Raw genomic sequence first — 24571 nt, 5'->3', positions numbered from 1 at the left:
AAACAAAAACTCAATGCTTATTTTTTGAAAAGAAATAATTATAAAATCTATGTGTAATAGTAAAATATGACTGAGATCTAGTCTGCCATCTGCTTTACTTAGTAATAGTTCTAGAGGGACGCCTGGGTGGCTCAGTGGGTTAAAGCCTCAGCCTTCGGCTCAGGTCATGATCCCAGGGTCCTGGGATCCAGCCCCACATCTCGGCTCTCTGCTCAGCGGGGAGCCTGCTTCCCTTCCTCTCTCTGCCTGCCTCTCTGCCTACTTGTGATCTCTGTCTGTCACATAAATAAATAAATAAAATCTTTTTTTTTTTTTAAAGATTTTATTTATTTATTTGACAGAGAGAGATCACAGTAGACAGAGAGGCAGGCAGAGAGAGAGAGAGAGGGAAGCAGGCTCCCTGCTGAGCAGAGAGCCCGATGCAGGACTCGATCCCAGGACCCTGAGATCATGACCTGAGCTGAAGGCAGCGGCTTAACCACTGAGTCACCCAGGCACCCAATAAATAAAATCTTAAAAAAAAACAAAAAACAAAAACAAAACAGTTCTAGAAATCCACTAGTGTAACATATCATATACTAAAAAGCAGTATCTTTAGTCCCAGTGTTTTACATCCGATATTCACTCACCACGTTGTGATTCTGAAAAAACAAGTCGAAGCATGGCACAACTGCTGAGGGATTTTTTTATGTTGGAAATGGTGAAATTTTCTAATTCTTCATGAGATTAGTACCAAAATAGTAACATTAGCCTTAGGTACAAGAAAATATAAAAGCGGTTAATAATTTAACATGGTATACTCACGATGGGGAAAGGATCCTCTACAGACAGCTTTGTTTAAAATGGTTACAAGAAACATATGGCAGTTTTTAAAATCGGACTCCATTTTCTCTATAGATTCCATTCTAGGAAAGAAAGTAAACTGCAATTTAGTAAGTATATAAAGGGTTAAGAGTAGGCTACAAAATGCCTTTGGATTAATTTCAAATGTACTTCAGTTTAATTTCCTAAGTCTAAAGATTATGAAATATAAAATTTCCTCCCCCACTTTAAAATATAAATTTTCCAAATATTTGAAGGCAAAAGTCATTATGACATATAACTATGCTCTTTTTGGGTGGTACTGAGTTCTGAAGCTTGGATGACTGGGGATGTTCCATTTTCCATTACACATTTCTGTATTTTTCATTTGCATATCTTCTTTATGAAACAACAAATACATTAAAGATATAAAACCCTACATTTTAAAGTTATTAAAAAATGGGAAGGAAAAATCAAGTAAGACGAAATCAGAGAAGGAGACAAACCATCAGAGACTCTTAACTATAGGGAACAAACAGAATTGCTGGGGGGGGGCGGGTGGGAGGATAGGGTAATTGGGTGATGGGCATTAAGGAGGCTGCATGATGAAATGAGTACTGGGTGTTATATGCAACTAATGAATTACTGAACTCTAACTGAAACTAATGATACACTATATGTTAACAAATTGAATTTAAATAAAATTTATAAAAAATAAAATCTTTAAAAAAATAAAAACTTTATTATGGACAATATGGAACGTACATAGGAGAGAGTGCAGAGGACACTCACATACCCACATCCAGCCTCAGCAGTCATCTACTGCAAAGAGGCTCTGTGCATAGCCCATATCTACCACATTTAGAAACAAATTTGAGACCTCATAGCCCTTTGGTCATAAATATTTCAGTGTGTATACAGTAAAGATACAGACTCCTTTTAAAACAGCCACAATACAATGAATACTGTTATGCTGAAAAGATATTAAAAAAAAACACCATAATACCGTTTGCTTGAAAATATTTAACAATGATTTTTTAATATCACCAAATAACCAGTGTTCAAAATTCACATTGCTTTTGAAATTTTTCACTCTTCTACTCTACATCTGAATCAGGATCAATTAATTTCCATAAACACTATAATGGCTCATAATGCTTCTAAAGTCTTCCTCACTCTGTGTTGTTGTTCTCACAATTTACTTTTTGAAGAAACTGAAACAATTCAATTTTAGCCAAGCAAATGCAGCAGTGTTATTATTTCCACCTCTATGTCCCAGTGATATGGAAAGAAAAATGTGTTTTACATACTTTGAGACAGCCATAACAAAGCAAGTAAGAATTTTATTTTCATCCTGCAATTAAGAATTCTAAACTACACTTAGTTTCCTTGTTCAGAGCATTCTGAAACAGCGTAGATTAAGGTTTTAATTTTTTTTTTTAAAGATTTTATTTATTTGTCAGAGAGAGAGCGAGAGCGAGCACAGGCAGACAGAGTGGAAGGCAGAGTCAGAGGGAGAAGCAGGCTCCCTGCGGAGCAAGGAGCCCAATGTGGGACTCGATCCCAGGACGCTGGGATCATGACCTGAGCCAAAGGCAGCTGCTTAACCAACTGAGCCACCCAGGCATCCCAAGGTTTTAATTTTGATTAGCACTATCATGAATTTTTACCTCCTTACTGACATGTACAAGCTATTATTCCAACAGTCTGGTCAATCAGACTTGCACTTTCATTTTATGGAAGTAACAGAGGAATTATCATGAATTTTATGAACAAGACAGGGACAAACTACTGAACGGTACATTAACAGTAGAGGATGGCACTTTAGATATGAAAAGCAAGCTCCTGGCTCCACAACTGTCCTCTGACTTTATGGCATCTGTCTTTCTGTATGATTCTGGACAATACTCTATCAAGACATCCAGAATTTGCTTTAAAATAATTCAGCAAGTTATGAATGGAGTTGGGCACCTAGAGTTTGTTAGGCAGTTTGCTCTAATTGTGTATGTTTCAAAGTATTCATAATTAACAAAACTTTTACAAGTAAACATGAATGCAATCTAAGAATATCTACTTGTCCCAATTAAAATTTTCAGGTAATTGTATTACAACTCATAAAAAAAACTGCACACTTTTGATGCTGCCTAGTTAAAATGAAAAAGTTCAACTCTTACTTTCGTATATGTAATATATGATATGTGATATGTGACATGGGATATGTGATATAAATGATATGTAATATATTGCACCAAGATGTAAAAAGACTCCCAGAATGTACTTTACAAAAAAGTTTTGAGAATAAAGCCAGTTTAAAATTTTTTTAAAATTTAAATTCAATTTAATTAACATATCCTGTATTATTAGTTTCTGTGGTAGAATCAGTGATTCCTCAATTGCATTCAACATCCACTGCTCTTAACTTCAAGTCCTTTCCTTAATGTCCATCACCTAGTTACCCCATCCCTAAACCCACCTCTCCACCAGCCACCCTCAGTTTGTTCCCTATAGTTGTTCATTATGATTTGTCTCCCTCTTTTGCTCTTATTTTTATTTTACTTAGCATGATACCCTCTAGTTCCATCCATATGTTGTTGCAAATGGCAAGATTTCATTCTTTTTGATGTTTGAGTAATATACCATTCTGTGTGTGTGTGTGTATGTGTATACACCACATCTTCTTTGCTCATTTATCTGTTGATGGACATCTCGGCTCTTTCCATATTTTGGCTATTGTGGACATTGCTAGTATGAACATGGGGGTGCATGTGTCCTTTTAAATCACTATGTCTGTACCCTTTGGATAAATATGTAGTGGTACAACTGCTGGGCTATAGGGTGGCTCTGGGCTGTAGGGTAGCTCTATTTTAACTTTTTTTTTTTTTTTAAAGATTTTATTTATTTGAGACAAACCATAAGTGACTCTTAATCTCACAAAACAAACTGAGGGTTTCTGGGGGGAGGGGGTTTGGGAGAAGGGGGTGGGATTATGGACATTGGGGAGGGTATGTGATTTGGTGAGTGCTGTGAAGTGTGTAAACCTGGTGTTTCACAGACCTGTACCCCTGGGGATAAAAATATATGTTTATAAAAAATAAAAAATTAAAAAAAAAAAGATTTTATTTATTTGAAAGAGATCACAAGTAGGCGGAGAGACAGCAGAGAGAGAGGAGCAAGCAGGCTCCCCACTGAGCAGAAAGCCCGATGCAGAGCTCGATCCCAGGACCCTGAGATCATGACCTGAGCCGAAGGCAGTGACTTAACACACTGAGCCATCCAGGCGCCCCTATTTTAACTTTTCGAGGAACTTCCATACTGTTTTCCAGAGTGACTGCACCATTTACATTCCCACCAACAATGTAAGAGGATTCCCCTTTCTCCACATCCTTGCCAACATCTGTTCCTTCCTGACTGGCTAATTTTTAGCCATTCTGCCTGGTATGAGGTGGTATTTCATTGTGGTTTTGATTTCTATTTCCCTGATACTGAGTGATACTGAGCATTTTTTCCTGTGACTACTGGCCATTTGTATGTCTTCTTTGGAGAAATCTCTTTAATGTTTTCTGCACATTTCTTGACTGGGTTGTTTTTTGGGGGTGAGTTTGGTAAGTTCTTCTTCTTCTTCTTTTTTTTTTTTTTTAATAAGATTTTATTTGTCAGAGACAGACTTAGAGAGTGAGAGAGCACAAGTAGGGGGAGTGGCAGGCAGTGGAGAAGCAGGGTCCTGGGATCCTGACCTGAGCTGAAGCCAGACACTTAAGGACCAAGGCACCCAGGTGTCCCTTTTAAGTTTGGATACTAGCCCTTTATCTGATGTCATTTGTGAATATCTTCTCCCATTCCATAGGCTGCCTTTAGTTTTGCTGAAGTTTTGCTGTGCAGAAGCTTTTTATCTCGATGAACTCCCAATAGTTAATTTTTGCTTTTCTTTCCCCTGCCTTTGGAGATGTGTCTAGCAAGAAGTTGCTGCCTCTGTTCTCTTTTAGGAATTTAATGGATTCCTGTTTCACATTTAGGTCTTTCATTCATTTTGAGTTTATTTTATTTATGGGGTAAGAAAGTGGTCCAGTTTCATTCTGCATGTGGCTGTCCTATTTTCCCAATACTATCTGTTGAAGAGACTGTCTTTTCTCCACTGGATATTCTTTCCTGCTTTGTTGATTAGTTGACCATGCAGTTGAGGGTCCATTTCTGGGTTATCTACTCTGTTCCATGATCTTTGTGTCTATTCTTATGGCAGTACCATATTGTCTTGATGATTACAGTTTGTAATACAGTGTGAAGTCTGGAACTGGGATGCCTCCAGCTCTGGCTTTCTTTTTCAACATTCCTTTGGCTACTCAGGGTCTTTTCTAGCTTTCATACAAATTTTAGGATTGTTTGCTACAGCTCTGTGAAAAATGCGAGTGGTGTTTCAGTAGGGATGATTGCTCTGGGTAGCAGACATTTTAAACAGTATTTGTTCTTCTAATTCATAAGCATGGATTGTTTATCCATTTTTTTCTTAAGTGTTCTATAGTTTTCGGAGTACAGATCCTTTTCCTCTCTGATTAGGTTTATTCCTAAGTATCTTATGGTTTTTGGTGCAATTGTAAATGGGATCAATTCCTTGATTTTTCTTTCTTATGTCTCATTGTTGGTATACAGAAATGTGATCAACTTCTGTACATTGATTTTATATCGGCCACTTTGCTGAATTCCTGTATGAGTCCTAACAGTTTCTGGGTGGAGTCTTTTAGGTTTTCAACATAGATTATCATGTCATCTGTGAGTGAAAGTTTGACTTCTTTGTCAATTTGGATACCTTTTATTTCTTTTTGTTTTCTGACTGTTGAGGCTAGAACTGCCAGTACAATGTTGAACAACAGTGGTGAGAATGGACATCCCTGTTATGTTTCTGACCCTAGGGGACAAACTCTGAGTTTTCCCCCCTTGAGGATGACATTTGCTGTGGGTCTTCTGAATGTTGAGGAATGTTCCCTCTATCCATACTTTTTGAAGATTTTAATATAGAAAGGATGCTCTATTTTGTCAAATGCTTTTTCTGCATCAATTGAGAGAATCATGTTGTTGTCTTTTCTTTTATTAATATGGTGCATGATCTTGATTGATTTGTGGATGTTGAACAACATCTGCAGACCAGGAATAAATCCCACTTGGTCCTGCTGAATAATCCTTTTGATGTATTGTTGACTTCTTTTTCTTATATTTTTTATTAATATATAATATATTATTTGTATGGTTAGATTCTATTAGCTAGTATCTTGGTGAGAATTTTTGCACCCATCTTCATCAGAGATTTGGTTGGTAATTCTCTTTTGGTGGGGTCTTTAGTTTTTGGGATCAAGGTAATGCTGGCCTCATAGAGTGAGTGTGGAAGTTTTCCTTTCATTTCTGTTTTTTCACACAGCTTCAGAATAATAGGTATTAACTCTTTAAATTTTTGGTAGAATTCTGCTGGGAGGCTATCTGGCCCTGGACTCTTGCTTGTTGGGAGATTTTTGAGTACTGCTTCAATTTCTTTGCTGGTTAGGGGTCTATTCAGGTTTTCTATTTCTTCCTGTTTTAGTTTTGGTAATTATAAGTTTCTAGGAATGCATCCATTTCTTCCAGATGGCCCAATTTGTTGCCATATAGTTGTTCATAATATTCTCTTATAATCATTTGGTTTTTTTCCAGTGTTGGTTCTGATTTCTCCTCTTTCATTCATGATTTTATTGCTTTGGGTCCTTTCTCTTTTCTTTTTGATCATCTGGCTAGTGGGTTATCAATCTTATTAATTCTTTGAAGGAAACAGCTACTAGTTTCATTATTATTTTTTTATTTCTATGTCATTGATTTCTGCTATAATTTTTATTTCTCATCTCCTGCTCGTTAGGCTTTGCTACTCTTTTCCCAGATCCTTTAGGTGTAAGTCTAGGTTCTGAATTTGAAACTTTTCTTGCTACTTGAGGAAGGCTTGTATTGTTATATACTTCCCTCTTATAATCAGTTTTGCTGTAGCTGAAGTGTTTTTGAACTGTCATGTTTTCATTTTCTTCCACATGTTTTTAAAATTCTTCTTAATTTCATGGTTGACCCATTCATTCCTTAGTAGGATGCTCTTTAACCTCCAAGTGTTTGTGTTCCTTCCAAATTTTCTCTGGTGATTAAATTCAAATTTTAAAGCACTATGGTCTGAAGTAGGCATGGCATAATCTCAGTCTTCTAGTACCAGCTGAGACCTGATTTGTGACCCAGTATGTCATCTATTCTGGAGAATGTTCCATGCGTACTTGAGAAGAATGTGTATTCTGTTGCTTTAGGATGAAATGCTCTGAATATATCTGTGAAGTCCATCTGGTCCATTATGTCTTTCAAAGCCCTTGTTTCCTTGCTGATTTTCTGCTTAGATGATCTGTCCATTGCTTTGAGTGGAGTGGCTTCCTTATTTTCCATCATTTTGTCTTCTGTATCACTAACTTCTCCTCTGCCTCATTCATCCTTGGCATTAGAGACTCCAGTTTTGACTGCATCCCAGTAATAGCATTTTTAGTTTTGGCCTGATTAAATTTTAGCTTTTATTTCTCCAGTAAGGGATTTTATAGTGTCTCCTATGGTTTTTTCAAGCCCAGCCAGTATCTTTTTAATCACTTCAAATTCTAGTTCAGACATCTTACTTATATCCATATTTAAATCCCTGGCATTGAGTGCTACCCCTGTTCTTTCTCTCATGCTGAATTTCTCCATCTGGTCATTATGTCCAGAAAAGAATAAAAGAAAGAGAAAAGACAACATACCAATAAGAACAACAGAAAAAAAAAATAACAAAACAAACCAGAAGAAAATAAAAACAAGACAAAATAAGAAAAAAAAAAAAAACCCACAGATAAACTGAATGAAACAAAATACTAGATCCTGGGTTTATTTTGGCCTGCTTATTAAAAGAAATGAGATTCCTAAATACAAAAGGAAGGAAAAAATATATATGAAAATAAAGTAAAATAAAAAAGTAAAATAAAAGTAAAGTAAGATAAAATATACAATGTATAAAAGTAAGTATATGTATATAAAACATACATGTAAAAGTTAAAATAATTGAAAAAATAAGAAAATAGCATAGAAAAAATAAAACTGAAAGACTAAAGAATAATAAACTGCAAATGTTATATATGGTTTTCCCCACAAGCTGAAGTTGTGCAGTTCTGTATGATCAGTGAATTTGGTGCTGATTGGATGTTCCTGTTGGTCATCTTGGGGAGAGGCCAATTGTGCTGATTCTCAGGTGCCCTTGTGGTGGTGAAATTGCACTTCCCTTGCTAGGGGGCCAAGCTCAGTGTTAGCGGTTCTGGATTCCACTTTGTGGTGCTGTTTTGCTCCTTGAAGGGTTTCAGCACCAATGGGGGCAGGGGATGAAAATGGCGGTGCCCCACTCTCTAGCCCCAGAACTGAAAGTTTGTGCTGCCCACTCTTCAGTGAGCCGTCAAGAAAAGCAGTCATTCATAAGCCAGTTTTAAAAGGGAAACTGAAATGGTCAAAACGCAGAGGTTCCACAAGCTACATACTTACTTCCATGCTCCCAGACCTGCTTGCCAACCATCTGCAAACATGAGAGCCAAATTCAATACCTTCATGATGGCTTCTTTCACAAAACTGACCTAGAGATTAAAGCCACAGACAGAATATAGGCTCTGTAACTATGTTTGGACACTGACACCAACACTTATTTAATCTACATGAGTCACAGAAAAAGTTCATCAATGCAATGACAGCCTTCAATATAATATGAAAGGGTGCTGGTTGTGAATAAGTGCACCTGGAATCAGGCCACATATCTAATGCACCTGTGATATTGGGAGTATTAGCAGCAGAGTCTGACCAACAGAGCAAGTGACTATTTCCTCGGCTGGCCATTTAAATGCACCAACAAAAGGGAGCAAGTAATCTAATGGCTATAAATTGACTTAATTCTGTATATTCTCACTAAGCTGGTTGCACTTCCTGACTAAAGCACTACTATTCCATAACTGCAGACACAATCTTCCAATTGAATCTAAGTGCAGTGCAGGGTGCAGATGACTGTAATACAGTTCATATCTGTTTCTCTTAGATATAATTTCTCATAATATGGCACAAATTTGTAACTTAATTTGGTCATTCCTGATAGACTATTCTGCTTATTAAGTATAAAATTCTGAAGTGGAGAGACAATCTCCCTTGGCCAGCTTCATTCCTGCCTCATGGCCAAATCTGCAGACACCATCTCACGTACCTTTTCTCTCAGCAAACAACGATCATGGATGGTTGATAAGTATCTATAGTGAATCTTAATCAACTGATCTAAATCCTTGGCTTCCTCAACTTGATGTTGAAACTCCAGCCCTGTACTGTGAAGAATCTTGAAGAGAAAGATGAAAAGTTTATTAATCATCAGACTTCTATGAAGACGTGTACGCTAGACACAAAACTTTATATCAATCTCTTCTACTCCTCTCAAATTCTTTTTTCAATAATTACATCTGTAAAATTTACAAAATGCCTTCTTTAAAGGCTGACATTCTTATCTTAGAATAATGATGGGGGGCCAGTTCTTTAGGAAATCCATTCACAGAGTAAACAAATGCCTTACTCTGGACTAACAGACTGTTCCTGGTGGGAAGGGCCAAGTGTATCAAATCACATACAAAAAGCATTTTTTAAAAAAATTATCGGGTAAACTGAACTTATATGTTTTCAGAAGTTTCAATGTTTTTATAATAATCTTCTTTATAAGGAGCATAGACATAATTTAACTAGAAAATAAGAAGCAAAAACTTAAACTCCTACCATATACTCTCAATAATAAGGGTTTAAGGCTGTCTCTGAAAGCCAATGTATGGTAATCAGAAAGCACCTCTGCCATATGCATCACATCTAAAACACAGGCTTCAAAGGCTCACTTCTTCCAAATAAAACGAGTTTTAGAACTTGTATACAAATAAGTTTTTCTTTTTAAACCAATCATTTTAAATCCCAAATGTCTTCTTAGAATTCTGCTATTGTTCAATTATCTGAACTTCTCTTTCAGACCTCCTCTAGATCTGGTTTTAAGATGTATAAGAAAAGCAGTTTCATTTAGTTTGTAATGAGTTGTTTCTTGCTTGTAGGAAAAAAATGTATTTATATAATCTGGCTGCATCTTCCTCCTTACATACCACACTAGCCTGACTGTAACTGGCTGTTACTAAAATTTGAAGCCATTTTTTAGGGACAGATCTGTCACCACTGATAAAGTTTAAAAGACTATACTGCAAGTTCAGAAGGCAATTCCAGAAGAGGAGCTTTGGGTATGCCCATCCTAAGAGGCTGCTGGACAGGAGGGACAGGAGTCTCCAGATGCATGTGCTCTGGCATGTTTAAAAAAACATTTTCCGGGGTGCCTGGGTGGCTCAGTGGGTTAAAGCCTCTGCTTTGGCTCAGGTCAGGGTCCCAGGGTCCTGGGATCGAGCCCCACAACAGGCTCTCTGCTTGACGGGGAGCCTGCTTCCTCCTCTTTCTCTGCCTATCTCCTCTGCCTACTTGTAATCTCTGCCTGTCAAATAAATAAATAAAAATCTTTAAAAATTATTAAAAAAAAATTTCCCCCACTATCATGTTATTTTATGATCAAATATTTTATATGTACTATTGTTACACTTACAGTCTATAAGTACTTTGTGGGCTCTTATAAATATATCACAAGTAATTCAGACACAAACCCTGGTCATGATGTAGTTGTGTAAGCTGTTCACAAAGTGCATGAGCTTTACTCTCAAGAGGAACATACGATGAATCTGCTGTCTTATTGGTTCCTTTTGTGATCCAAACTGAGCAGCTGTGCCTTGTTCACATAAAAATCCTTCTCTGAGTTGTGGTTTTCCAGCAGTACTAGCTAGTTCTGTGCAAGATTGAAAGAGTAGAGTAAGTGAGAAGAACATCTACTCAAATGCACCTGTGCCACTGCACAGGGGTGGGACTTCTGATGTGGTCATCACCTGCAAAGGGTACTCTACAGGAGGCATATTAAGGACCTACCTTCAGTGTCTCTGGAAGGTAAAGTAGTGAAAAGTTCCCCTTATCACTGTCATTAAAACCTAAATGCCAACTTAAGAAAAAAACAAACAAACAAAACCCAACTAAATGCCAAGTCCCAATACTCTGTCATTATTTTTTTTTTTTCATAATTTAAGAATATTTATTCTGGCTAAATTCCTCACCAAGCTGTTATATTTCAGACTGACTGCAGCACAATTCCCTGGTTTTTCATTCAGGGAGGTTAATTTTGACAACTGCAAAACTGTTGCTATAAATACTTGTCATCTGGGCACTTGTGTATACATAAAAAATGACCAAAGATTACCCATTTCTTTATTTCAGGGCTAAAATGCAACTATAATTTATCTGTTGAAAACAAATCTTACCACCAAATAGTAAAACATCCAGACTATATTTTGCCCATTTTATTTGCAATAAGAGAAGGAACACCTGATTATAAATTTTTTGACATTCCAAACTTATAACAATATCCACAGGCCATGGGATCTATAAAAACAAAAACAGAAAATTAGAGTAGAACGTAACCTACCTATTACTTGCATGGTGTAATTTAATAGAAAACAATATTCTTACAAAATGTATCAGCACATACCTTATAGCTCAGGGTCAGACCATCTAAGATATGAACAGGGAGTTTCTTCTTGGTTGTGTCCACATTTTCATAAGATATAGACAGACTAGACAAAGAAATTTCAGTTTTAGTTTGTGAAAGTACTAAGCTCAAATAAAAATACTCTTTAAAAAACCATCAGCATTTTAACATTTATATCATATTTCAAAGAAGACATATTTCATAAAAGGAATGCAAATATTCCAATAATAAAGGTTTTCTATCATGTATTCCAGAACAGAAATTTGGTTTTAGAAGTAAGTAAGAGGAGCAAAGTTGTTTTTTTCGAAGATGGCGGGGAAGTAGGAGGAGGCGCCTTTTCAACCTGTACCCCAAAGTGAGCTGATTACCTACCAAAGAACTCCGTTCACCCATGAAATCAGCCTGAGATCAGAATTATATGTCTGGATCTCTACAGGGGCAGAAGACGCCAGTGGGCAGGTAAAGCGGAGTGGGAACGGTAAACTGATAATGGAAGATAAACAAAAGGGGGAGGGAGCCACCAGAGGTGACCGGTTGGAAAGTAATATTCCCAATACGAGGGAGAGTGCCCTGCATCTGGGGACCAGCATTAACTTGGAGACTGGTTGAAAGCACTGCAAAAGAGCAAGGGATCGCGGGGGGGTAAATTGTGGGAATGGGGTGGCTAGGGACAGGGGCTTAAGTCCCAGGTCCCAGGACAGCCACCCCTGGCACTGAGACAGAGAGAGTGCAGTGGAGAAACCAGGTCTTGGTCCCTAAGCCACTAGCACACCCGAGGATGCATGGGGTCCGGCTCCTGTGAGGGGCTGGGAGCCACGCCGGATGGCAGAACACGGGAGCCCTGCTATAGAGCCTGGGATACTCACGCCCCACAACCTCCCCTGAAAGAGGTACAAAAGCTGGCGCCCTTTGATACACACCATTGTTTCAGAGCCTAAGACGTGTGCACCAAACTCTCCCCCCAGAGAGGTGCACGAAGGCCCACCCTGGTGCTTTCAGACCTGTGCCCCATTCTCAGAGCCTGAGTTCTGTGCGTGACCCACAGCCTCCCCTGAAATTGGTGCGCAGCCGGGCACTCTTAGACCCAGAAAGACCGGGCACTCCCAGCCCAGGCCAGCAGGAAAATCTCAGTCGGTGATCAATGCATGGAACCTCTCTGGCGGTCTGGAGCTTCCCAGACAGCCGCCACTGCCATGCTTTGGGTACAAGCAAAAGATCCTGCATCCCCAGGGACCGTGACTTGGAACCTGCTCTGCTAGCAGCCAAGGGGGAACTTATTTGGGCTCTGCAGCCAGACTGAGGCTTCTCTCTGAGAGGGAGGTCAGGGTGCACTTTGTTTTCCTCAAACTACAAAAACCATCAAAAGCGGTCAAGGTGAGAGAAAAAAAAAAGTGAACAAACATAAAAACCACCAAAGAACAAAAGCTGGAAAAAACCAGTTTCCTCAGAGCCACCCCCTTGAGGGGGGCCGGAGGACTTAACTCAGGGAATATCATTGACTGAAAACCCACGTGGCAGGCCCCTCCCCCAGAAAACAAAACAAGAAAGAAAAAAAAAAAAAAAAAGAGAGAGAAAAGAAAAAAAAGGACTACAAAAGAACAAACACTACTTCATAGGAAAACTTTTATTTTTTACTCGTTCCCACTATTCTGGTTCATTTTTTTATTCTATATAGATAATTTTTTTAACCTATTTACCATCACAGTGAGATGTCCAGTACCTCAAATTCCATAATAATCTTCTAACCTGAACTTTTTGATACATACACCTACGTTTTTCTTTTGCATTTCTATTTTTTGAATTCCTTTTTTAAAAATTTTAGTTCAGTTTAGTCTAGTTTATTTCTTTTTATTTTTATTTTCTAATATTCATATAGAATTAAACTTTAAGTAATCCCCTTTCCCCAATCAATACTACCCCAATAGGTAAACCAATTTTTAATCGCCCTTTATCTTAGGAAAGTTGAGTCCTTTAACAAAGATATCAAGATACATCCAGAAAGAATAAAAAAAAACCCTTCCTCGCCCACATTGAGAATTTATAACCACTCTCTCATCTTTTTCTTCCACCAGTGTTTCTGTGTTTTTGTGTTTGTCCTGATAGCATAAATATCTTACACTTGGGGTTCTTTTTGACGAGGTTCTTCCTTTATTTGCACATATATATATATATATATATTTTTTTTTTTTTTTTTCTCTTGTCATATACTTTTATAAGTCTTTTTGTTTGTCTACTTCATAAATCTTACCTTGGGGCCCATTTGGGCTGAACCTTCTCTTTCATCTTCCCTTTCTTTCCTGTCTCTCTCTATCTCTCTCTTTTTTCTTTTCTTTTGTCTCTCATTTGGGTGGGGAATCCCGATTGCTCAGAAGTGTTCCAGGGTGCACCTTGACTGCACCACGGTCAATATATCCAGCTATATCTGTTCAGTCATCTCTCACCAAAATGACTAGGAGGAGGAAGGTCCAACAGAAGAAAAATACAGAGGATGGACCTTCTGCAACAGAGCTAATGGCTGTCAATATAGACAATATGTCGGAAAGAGAATTCAGGCTAACAATTATCCAGGAAATAGCTAGTTGGAGAAAGCCATGGATGACAAAAAGGAATTGATTAGGGCTGAGCTGAAAGAGATGAGAGATGATGTTGACAATGTTAGGGCGGAGCTTAAAGCTACCAGGGAGGAGGTTCACAATGCTCTCAATGAGTCCCAATATAATAAATTCTCTCAAAGCTAGGGTAACTGAGACAGAAGATAGAACTAGTGATCTGGAGGACAAACAGATAGAGAGAAAGGACCAGGAGGAAGCCTGGAACAAACAGCTTAGAAACCACGAAAACAGAATCAGGGAAATAAATGATGCCATGAAACGTTCCAATGTCAGAATTATTGGAATCCCTGAAGGAGAGGAGAAAGAAAGAAGTCTAGAAGATATAGTGGAGCAAGTTCTTCATGAAAATTTTCCCAATCTCGCAAATGGAACCAGCGTTCATGTACTAGAGGCCGAACAGTCTCCACCCAAGATTAAAGATCCCAAAAAAACATCAAGACACCTGATAGTCAAATTGAGGAATCATAATTGTAGATATAATCTCTTGAAAGCTGCTAGGATAAAGAGGCTCCTTACTTAAAGAGGAAAGCCTATCAGAATAATGTCAGACCTGTCCACAGAGACCTGGCAAGCCAGAAAGGGCTGGCAAGATATATTCAGGGCACTAAATGAGAAGAACATGCAGCCAAGAATAATTGATCCAGCAAGACTGATATTCAAAATGGATGGAGAGATAAAGAGTTTCGAAGACTAGCAAGGCTTAAAAGACTATGTAACCACCAAGCCGACACTGCAGGAAATATTAAGGGGGGAGGGTTCTATAAAAGAGGAAAAATCCTAAGAATAGCATTGAACAGAAATATAGAAATAATCTACAGAAAGAAAGACTTCAAAGGTAACACGATGTCAATAAAAACGTATCTATCAATAATCACTCCGAATATGAACGGCCTAAATGCACCTATAAAACGACACAGGGTTGCAGATTGGATCAAACGACAGGACCCATCCATATGTTGTCTACGAGAGACCCATTTTGAACCTAAAGATACACCCAGACTGAAAGTGAAGGGATGGAGAAGCATCTTTCATGCCAATGGGCCTCAAAAGAAGGCTGGGGTAGCGATTCTCATATCAGATAAATTAGATTTTAACTAAAGACTGTAGTCAGAGATACAGAAGGACACTACATCATTCTGAAAGGGACTATCCACCAAGATGATCTAACAATTGTAAATATCTATGTCCCCAATATGGGAACAGCCAATTACATAAGAAAACTGTTAATCAGGATAAAGAGTGATATTGATATGAATACACTAATAGTAGGAAATCTTAACATGCCTCTTTCAGAAATAGACAGATCATCGAAGCAGAAAATCAATAAAGAAACAAGAGCATTGAATGACACATTGGACCAGATGGACCTCAGATATATACAGAACATTCCACCCTAAAACAACAGAATACTCCTTCTTCTCAAGTGCACATGGAACCTTCTCAAGAATAGACCACATACTGGGTCACAAATCAGGACTAAACCGATACCAAAAGACTGAGATTATTTCCTGCATATTCTCAGATCACAATGCTTTGAAATTCGAGCTCAATCACAAGGAAAAGTTCGGAAGGAACTCAAACCCCTGGAAGCTGAAGACCACCTTGCTTAAGAATGCTTGGATCAACCAGGAGATCAAAGAAGAACTGAAACAATTCATGGAAACCAATGAGAATGAAGACACTTTGGTTCAAAACCTATGGGATACAGCAAAGGCGGTCCTAAGGAGGAAATACATAGCCATCCAAGCCTCCCTAAAAAAAATGGAAAAATTCAGAACACAGCAGCAGTCTCTACACCTTAAATAAGTGGAGAATCAACAACAAATCAAACCAACTTCACACATAAGAAGGGAAATAATCAAGATTAGAGCAGAGATCAATGAGGTAGAAACCAGATACAGTAGAACGTATCAATGAAACTAGAAGCTGTTTTTTTGAAAGAATCAATAAGGTCGATAAACCATTTGCCACACTAATCCAAAAGAAAAGAGAAAAAGCCCAAATTCATAAAATTATGAATGAAAAGGGAGAGATCACAATGAACACCAAGGAAGTAGAAATAATCATCAGAAGTTATTATCAACAGTTATATGCCAATAAGCTTAGCAACCTAGATGAAATGGATGCATTCCTGGAAAACTATAAACTCCCAAAACTGAACCAGGAAGAAATCGACAACCTGAATAGACTGATATCTAGTAACGAGATTGAAGCAGTGATCAAAAACCTCCCAAAAAACAAGAGCCCAGGACCTGACGATTTCCCTGGGGAATTCTACCAAACGTTCAAAGAAGAAATAACACCTATTCTCCTGAAGCTGTTTCAATAAATTGAAGCAGAAGGAAAACTTTGAGACTCTTTCTATGAGCCAGCATTACCCTGATCCCCAAACCAGGCAAAGACCCTACCAAAAAGGAGAGTTTTAGACCACTATCACTGATGAATATGGATGCTAAGATTCTCAACAAGATCCTAGCCAACAGGATCCAACAGCATATTAAAAAGATTATCCACCACGACCAGGTGGGATTCATCCCTGGGCTACAAGGATGGCTCAACATTCGCAAATCAATCAATGTGATACAACAAATTAATATGAGAAGAGAGAATATGGTCCTCTCAATTGATGCAGAAAAAGCAATTGACAAAATCCAGCATCCGTTCTTGGTTAAAACCCTTCAAAGTACAGGGGTAGAGGGGACATTCCTGAACTTCATCAAATCTATCTATGAAAAACACACAGCAAATATCATCCTCAATGGGAAAAAGCTTGCAGCCTTCCCATTGAGATCTGGAACAAGACAAGGATGCCTACTTTCACCACTCTTGTTCAACATGGTATTAGAAGTCCTAGCAACAGCAATCAGACAACAAAGAGAAATAAAAGGTATCCAAATTGGCAATGAAGAAATCAAACTCTCTCTCTTCGTTGATAACATGATTCTTTATATGGAAAACCCAAAAGACTGCACCCCCAAACTACTAGAACTCCTACAGCAATTCAGCAACGTGGCAGGATACAAAGTCAATGTACAGAAATCAGTGGCTTTCTTATACACTAATAATGAAAATACATAAGGGAAATTAGAGAATTGATTCCATTTACTATAGCACCAAGAACCATAAGATACCTGGGAATAAACCTAACCAAAGAGGTAAAGGATCTGTACTCGAGGAACTACAGAACACTCATGAAAGAAATTGAAGAAGAAACAAAAAGATGGAGGACCATTCCATGCTATTGGATCAGAAGAATAAACATTGTTAAAATGTCTATACTGCCTAGAGCAATCTATACTTTTAATACTATTCCGATCAAAATTCCACCGGTATTCTTCAAAGAGCTGGAGCAAATAATCCAAAAATTTGTATGGAATCAGAAGAGACCCCAAATCTCTAAGGAAATGTTGAAAAACAAAACTAAAATGGGGGGCATCACATTACCTGATTTCAAGCTTTACTACAAAGCTGTGATCACCAAGACAGCATGGTACTGGCATAAAAACAGACACATAGACCAGTGGAACAGAGCAGAGAGCCCAGATATGGACCCTCAACTCTATGGTCAAATAATCTTCGACAAAACAGAAAAAAATATACAGTGGAAAAAAGTCTCTTCAATAAATGGTGCTGTGAAAACTGGACAGCTATATGTAGAAGAATGAAACTCAACCATTCTCTTACACTGTACACAAAGATAAACTCAAAATGGATAAAGGCCCTCAACGTGAGACAGGAATCCATCAGAATCCTAGAGGAGAACATAGTCAGTAATCTCTTTGATATGAGCCACAGCAATTTCTTTCAAGATATGTTTCCAAAGGCAAAGGAAACAAAAGCGAAAATAAACTTTTGGGACTTCATCAAAATTAAAAGTTTCTGCACAGCCAAGGAAACAGTCAACAAAACAAAGAGGCAACCCATGGAATGGGAGAAGATATTTGCAAATGACAGTATAGACAAAAAGTTGATATCCAGGATCTATAATGAACTCCTCAAACTCAACACACACGAAACAGACAATCGTTCAAAAAATGGGCAGAAGATATGGACAGACACTTCTGCAATCAAGACATACAAATGGCTATCAGACACATGAAAAAATGTTCATCATCACTAGCCCTCAGGGAGATTCAATTAAAACCACATTGAGATATCACCTTACACCCGTTAGAATGGCCAAAATTAGCAAGACAGGAAACAACATGTGTTGGAGGAGATGTGGAGAAAGGGGAACCCTCTTCCACTGCTGGTGGGAATGCAAGTTGGTGCAGCCCCTTTGGAGAACAGTGTGGAGATTCCTCAAGAAATTAAAAACAGAACTTCCCTATGATCCTGCCATTGCACTCCTGGGTATTTACCCCAAAGATACAGATGTCATGAAAAGAAGGGCCATCTGTACCCCAATGTTTACAGCAGCAATGGCCACAGTCACCAGTTGTGGAAAGAACCAAGATGCCCTTCAGCGGATGAATGGATAAGGAAGATGTGGTCCATATACACTATGGAGTATTATGTCTCCATCAGAAAGGATGAATATGCAACTTTTGTAGCAACATGGACGGGACTGGAAGAGATTATGCTGAGTGAAATAAGTCAAGCAGAGAGAGTCAATTATCATATGGTTTCACTTATTTGTGGAGCATAACAAATAATATGGAGGACAAGGGTAGATGGAGAGGAGAAGGGAGTTGAGGGAAATTGGAAGGGGAGGTGAACCATGAGAGACTATGGACTCTGAAAAACAATCTGAGGGGTTTGAAGTGGTGGGGGGGTGGGAGGTTGGGATACCAGGTGGTGGGTATTATAGAGGGCACGGATTGCATGGAGCACTGGGTGTAGTGAAAAAATAATGAATACTGTTATGCTGAAAATAAATTAAAAAAAATTAAAAAATAAAAAAATCTCTATGACTTAAAAAAATAAAATGTATTATTTATGTTAGTATAAAAAAAGTGGAGCAAAGTTTTTTAATAATGGGTTTAGCTGTGAAATAGAAGAGATACTTATATATAGTAAGTTAAGAAAAAAGATGCTCTCAGGGAAGAAGATATAATGGTAACAGGCTGGGTGCTTAATTCAGATAAAATTCAGGCAACAGGGCAGTAGAGGGAGACCGCTCTCGTTGCCTTGGACAATGTGTTCAAGTCCGTCGACAGCAGTGGGGCCTAAAGCAAACGTGTATTATACACACTGCTTTACCTACTCTTTACTAACACTGGTTTGAATGTGACTCTCAAAAGAAAGAAGCAACAAATGTGCATGGAAACATCTTTGCACCAGGTGCCACATGGGCACTGCCCTTATTCATTTAATTCTCACAGTAGTCCTGTAAGTGGACTGGGAAATGATGTAACTTTCCCACAATAACACGTGATGAAACCAGGATGTGGACCATGGAAGTTTTAAGTGTAACACAGAGGTGGGGAGGCAGCCTTACAACCAGAGATGGAAAGCACAGTGTGTTACTTATAAATTAGTCAGTTCATTCCATGTCACAGGCACTAGTTAGTATTTTTTTTTTTTTCTAAAGATTTTATTTATTTATTTGACAGAGATCACAAGTAGGCAGAGAGGCAGACAGAGAGAGAGAGGAGGAAGCAGGCTCCCTTCCGAGCAGAGAGCCCGATGCGGGACTCGATCCCAGGACCCCGAGATCATGACCTGAGCCGAAGGCAGCGGCTTAACCCACTGAGCCACCCAGGCGCCCCTAGTTAGTATTTTTTTTAGCTTGTAAGTTATGTGCCTCCACTGCATACTTAGTAGGCACTTACAGAATACCTTATTTGTCAGTCATCATGCCAAACAGGTGAAAGAAAGTCAATCCCCAGAGAAAATCCCAGAGCAGACACACAGTGCTGCACCAATGCAGGCCAACCAGGACTTTGTAGGAGAACAGACTGTTGCCAGGCCATGCAAATAGAAGAGCATAAAACTGGAGGAAGCTATGAATCAGGGCAAGTAAAGCTCTTCAGCAAACCAGAAATATTCCAAATTCCTGAAATGAAAAGTTTGGTAGGAGAATATGATGTGTCTGTATGTGTACACATACTAGAATTGAGGCTGGGAAATGAACCAGATAGTAAAACTTGCCCTCTCATGAGAAGAAGCTCAGCCCATCTGTTACAAGGAGCCAATGAGCCTGAATACAGCTGGTGGAACGAGTTGCCGTAATACTGTAGTCACTCTGGTGGCCCTGTCTGGGTCAAATGGAAGGGAGTGAAGCTGAGACACAGAGACAGGAGATGTCAGGGAGGAGCTCTTGAGTGAGCACTGAGCAGTAAGGGGAAATGTTACCTAGGAGGCAGAACTGAATAACCAGGGAGATGTGGGAGCTAAGACAGAGGAAGGAATCTAGGGTAAGCCACACTGCTTTTGGGTATTGGGATGAACAATAGTGCTTGACAGTGATGAGCTCAGTTTTGGAAACATGACATCTGAGTGTAGCCACAAGCTGCTGCCTGTGCTGGCACCAGGGCTAAAGGTACTGATGGTGCGTAAGGGGTCACTAAAGCCATTAACAGGGACTGGAAGTCCCAGGCAGGAGTACTGAGGCTGTGCCAAAGGCAGGTGGGAAGCACGAGGCCCAGAGAGAGATTACAGAAAGAGCAAGAGGGATGTAGAAGGGTTGTAAGGCAGGGATTCTAGGCAGGGCAGGGGAGCAGCATTGGCACTGATGCTGGAATTGAGAGGGAGACTGGAGGGCCAGACAGCAAGCCTGAGGATGCAGATTGCTGCTTACAACATATGCAAGCCACAGCGGAAGGGGTGGCTCACTTCTCCTGAATTAATCTAGGAATAGAATGCAATCTCAATAAAAATACCATCAGAGCTTTTGTATTGGTGGAGCCAGACAAGTTGACAATAAAGTACATTTGGAAAAATAAACAAGAATAGCCAAAAAAGCTCTATTATTAAAACAGGATGTTATCAGCACATCAATAAATAAAACAGGGAAATAGAATGGAAAATCTAGAAAGATATTCAAGTACATATGAAAATTTTATGATAAAGGGGCATGTCAAATAAATGCAGGAAAGATGGATTTTTTTTTAAAGAAATAAGTGATGGGAAAAGAAAAGAAATAAGTGATGGGAACTAATCAGTCATTTAGAAAAAGATAAAACTAGATCTATTTCTTATGTTTTTAGTTGGATAAATTCCAAATGGATCAATATCAAATGTAAAAACAATCTATTCAAGAAGTATCAGAAGAAAAGATGGGTGAATTTCTTTGTAACCTGGGAAAAAGTAAAACTTTTTTAAAAAAGATTTTATTTATTTATTTGAGAGAGAGAGAGAGAGAATGAGAGAAAGACCATGAGACGGGAGAGGTGAGAGGGAGAAGCAGACTCCCCGCTGAGCAGGGAATCTGATGTGGGACTCGATCCTCAACCTCCAGGATCATGACCTGAGCTGAAGGCAGGTCATGCTGCCTAACCAACTGAGCCACCAGGTACCGCAGGTAAAACTTTCTTAACTCTAACCCTAAAAGTAGTAAGAGAAAAGACTGGTAAGTTTTCTGTATCACAAATCTGTGATCTGTATCACAAAATCTGTATCACAAAAATCTGTATCTGTTTCACAAAACAACAACAAAGAAATCTGTATCACAAAACAACAACAAATTATTATACCATAAGCAGAATGGAAGGACAAATGTCTAACTGGGAAAACATATATAATATAAACAGCTTCTAAAAATGGAGAGAATAAGAGACCAGTAACCTGATACTAACAGAAATGGTGGCAAAAGATATGGATAGTTTACATTAAAAAATTCAAAAATAAACATATGGAAAGATGATAAAGCTCACTCTTAGTAGAACGATTAAAATGAAAACTATACTGAGACACCGTTTCTCATCAGACTGGTAAAATTCCAAAAGTCTGACAACCTATTCTGTTGGTGAGGCTGTGGAGAAAGCCACTCTACACATTGCTGGTGGGAATCAGAAATAAGACAGTCCATATGAAGAGAAATTTGGGAATAGCTAGCAGAATTATATACACATTTACCCTTTTACCCAGCAATCCCATTCTAGGAATATATTCCAAAGTTACACTGGCAAAAATATGAAGTGAGATGTACAAGACTACTCAGTCATTGCAGATATGCACAGCAGAAAAACAGAAACCCAAATGCCCACCAAAAGAACGACTGATTGAAAGAATACAGTGGAAAGCCAGTCAGCTGTAAAGGAGTAAGGACAAGCTCTCTAGCTTATAAATGGAGTGGGTGTGAGATACATTAGTAATGTAAGAAAAATAAAGATGCCAGAGTGGGCAATGCATGTTACCTTTTGTATTACATGCAACAGTTGCCTAAAGGAAAGGGAGGAAAAGGGCAGAAACAAAAACAGAAGATAGATCTTTCTAGAAGTACCACTGTACCAATGATTTTAACTTGGGAAATACACAGCTGCTTACATAATTAAGAAACAAAATTGGGGCGCCTGAGTGGCTCAGTGGGTTAGGCCGCCGCCTTCGGCTCAGGTCATGTTCTCAGGGTCCTGGGATCGAGTCCCGTATTGGGCTCTCTGCTCGGCAGAGAGCCTGCTTCCCTCTCTCTCTCTCTGCCTGCCTCTCCATCTGCTTGTGATATCTCTCTGTCAAATAAATAAATAAAATCTTAAAAAAAAAAAGAAACAAAATTGAATCAAGAAATAAACAAAACAAAACAAAGCAGTTCGTAAAAGTAGAAAATAAACTAAAACAAATGAACTTGACCCTATGTTAAATTGGTGGCATAATCACATGGAGAATTATTCCAAGTGACCTTGAAATAGAATATTCTGATGATTTGACAGTGTAGGAAGAGAAAACAATCACAAACAATAATTTAAACTCTCAGTGGGCTTGTTGCTATTATGGTTATTTTGGAACTATTACATATTATAGAATTTAAAAAACCATTAGTTATGTCAGTGTGTTAATAAGCACTCAAGACAAGAAATACAAAGAGGGGCACCTGGGCGGCTCAGTGGGTTAAGCCTCTGCCTTCAGCTCAGGTCATGATCTCAGGGTCCTGGGATGGAGCCCCGCATCGGGCTCTCTGCTCAGCGGGGAGCCTGCTTCCCTGTCTCTCTGCCTACTTGTAATCTCTCTCTCTGTCAAATAAATGAATAAAATCTAAAAAAAAAAAAAAATACAAAGAAAGAAGTGAAAACTAATCTTTAATATAAACTAGAAATATCAATATGAAATTATGATTAATTTACTTTTCCTACACATTTCATTTCACTCTCCACCGAGAAAACCTAGTAGTACTGACAATCCAATACTGATGAATACTCTGGCACCCGATAAAGGCTTTGTAAGCCACCAAATAGATGGGCCCAGTGCTCCTGGGAGAGGTGTACAGGCCTAAGGCAGAAGGTGCACAGGACAAACATGTACATCTGTCTAGTCCTGAAAGTAAGGACTGAAATTATTAGGGTCATATGAAGGGGTTCTCTCTGGCTAAAAATGCGAGTCTGAGCAACAAAAAAACCCCAAAACTATAATAGACTGTGGCATTATACATAACAAATCCATGAGTTTCAGCTGATAGTGAAAAACAACTTTTCCTAGGGAGTTGCTGGGCAACAATTCCTTCAGCTGTTAGTTTGCTTTTACTAACCACATAACTGATAAAAATTCTGCTTTTATGCATGAATTAAAGATAATAAATAAGGAATAAATCCACTAAGTAGTAGCTTGGTAACCTGGCATGTCTGTGAGGAAAAGAATGTCACGTCACGTTAATTATTCTGACTACTATTTTGAAAGACCAGTGAGGGAGCCGAGAAAGGAAGCAAGGTAAGAGAGCTGAGCAGGGACATGGATAAGGAAAAAGGATTGCCAGGCAGTGTAGAAGATGAGTCTGCTTCACAAAGATCTGGTGGTACCAGCCCATAGACCTGGGTGATTGAATGTTCAGCAGGCAGACTGATAGGGAGACAGGGCTGATTAGCTCCACAGCTGGGCATAAGCTGACCTAACAGCTTGAGAGAGAGCCACTAGACCACTAAGGATGACGTAAGAGTCTGAAAACATGCAACTCTGTCCAGTAAGTGGTGGAATTTATTTTCCACTCCTAAACCTGGCCTGACCTGTGACTCGGTTTGACCAATAGCATGTGGTGGAAGTGAAGGTCTATAAAGCCTGGAGCTCAGGCCTCAGCAAGCCCTTAGGGTTTTGTACTCATTGTCTCAGAACATCGCTTAAGACGCCTATGTAAGGAGGCCAGCACAGCTGGCTGGAGGGCAAGGCCAGTGGAACAGAGAGGTGCCACACCCAGTGGCTAGCACTGACTCCAGTCTTGTAAGAGAGGCCATGAAACCCTAACAGCCTACATGGTCTCATCTTAGTGAGTAAAATCTCATCTTAGTGGGTAAATCATTTAGCTGTCTTCTGCTTCGGTTTTATGAAAAAGAATACTGCAAAATTCATAAGGTTAGTGTGAGGATTAAATAATATATGTAAAAATTCATAGAACAAAAATTCATAGAAGAAAATACATACATGTAAAAAT

General features: G+C 38.8%; 1 protein-coding gene across 2 annotated transcripts in view; it reads right to left on the bottom strand.

Annotated features, from left to right (window-relative positions):
* TUBGCP5 (tubulin gamma complex component 5) overlaps nt 1-24571 on the bottom strand; it is a 107578-nt gene that overhangs the window by 3070 nt on the left and 79937 nt on the right. For both annotated transcript variants that reach the window (XM_082735991.1, XM_082735992.1), the window contains 6 exons: nt 11444-11528; nt 11217-11337; nt 10515-10693; nt 9050-9175; nt 8347-8435; nt 805-905 (listed from right to left, as the gene is read on the bottom strand). In XM_082735991.1, the coding sequence (XP_082592117.1) occupies nt 805-905; nt 8347-8435; nt 9050-9175; nt 10515-10693; nt 11217-11337; nt 11444-11528 (701 nt within the window). The remainder of the gene's footprint in view (nt 1-804; nt 906-8346; nt 8436-9049; nt 9176-10514; nt 10694-11216; nt 11338-11443; nt 11529-24571) is intronic.

The sequence above is a fragment of the Mustela nivalis genome (genome assembly GCF_964662115.1).
Source record: "Mustela nivalis genome assembly, chromosome: 6".
NCBI classification, from domain to species: domain Eukaryota; kingdom Metazoa; phylum Chordata; class Mammalia; order Carnivora; family Mustelidae; genus Mustela; species Mustela nivalis.
This window is presented reverse-complemented; position numbering and strand designations above follow the sequence as displayed.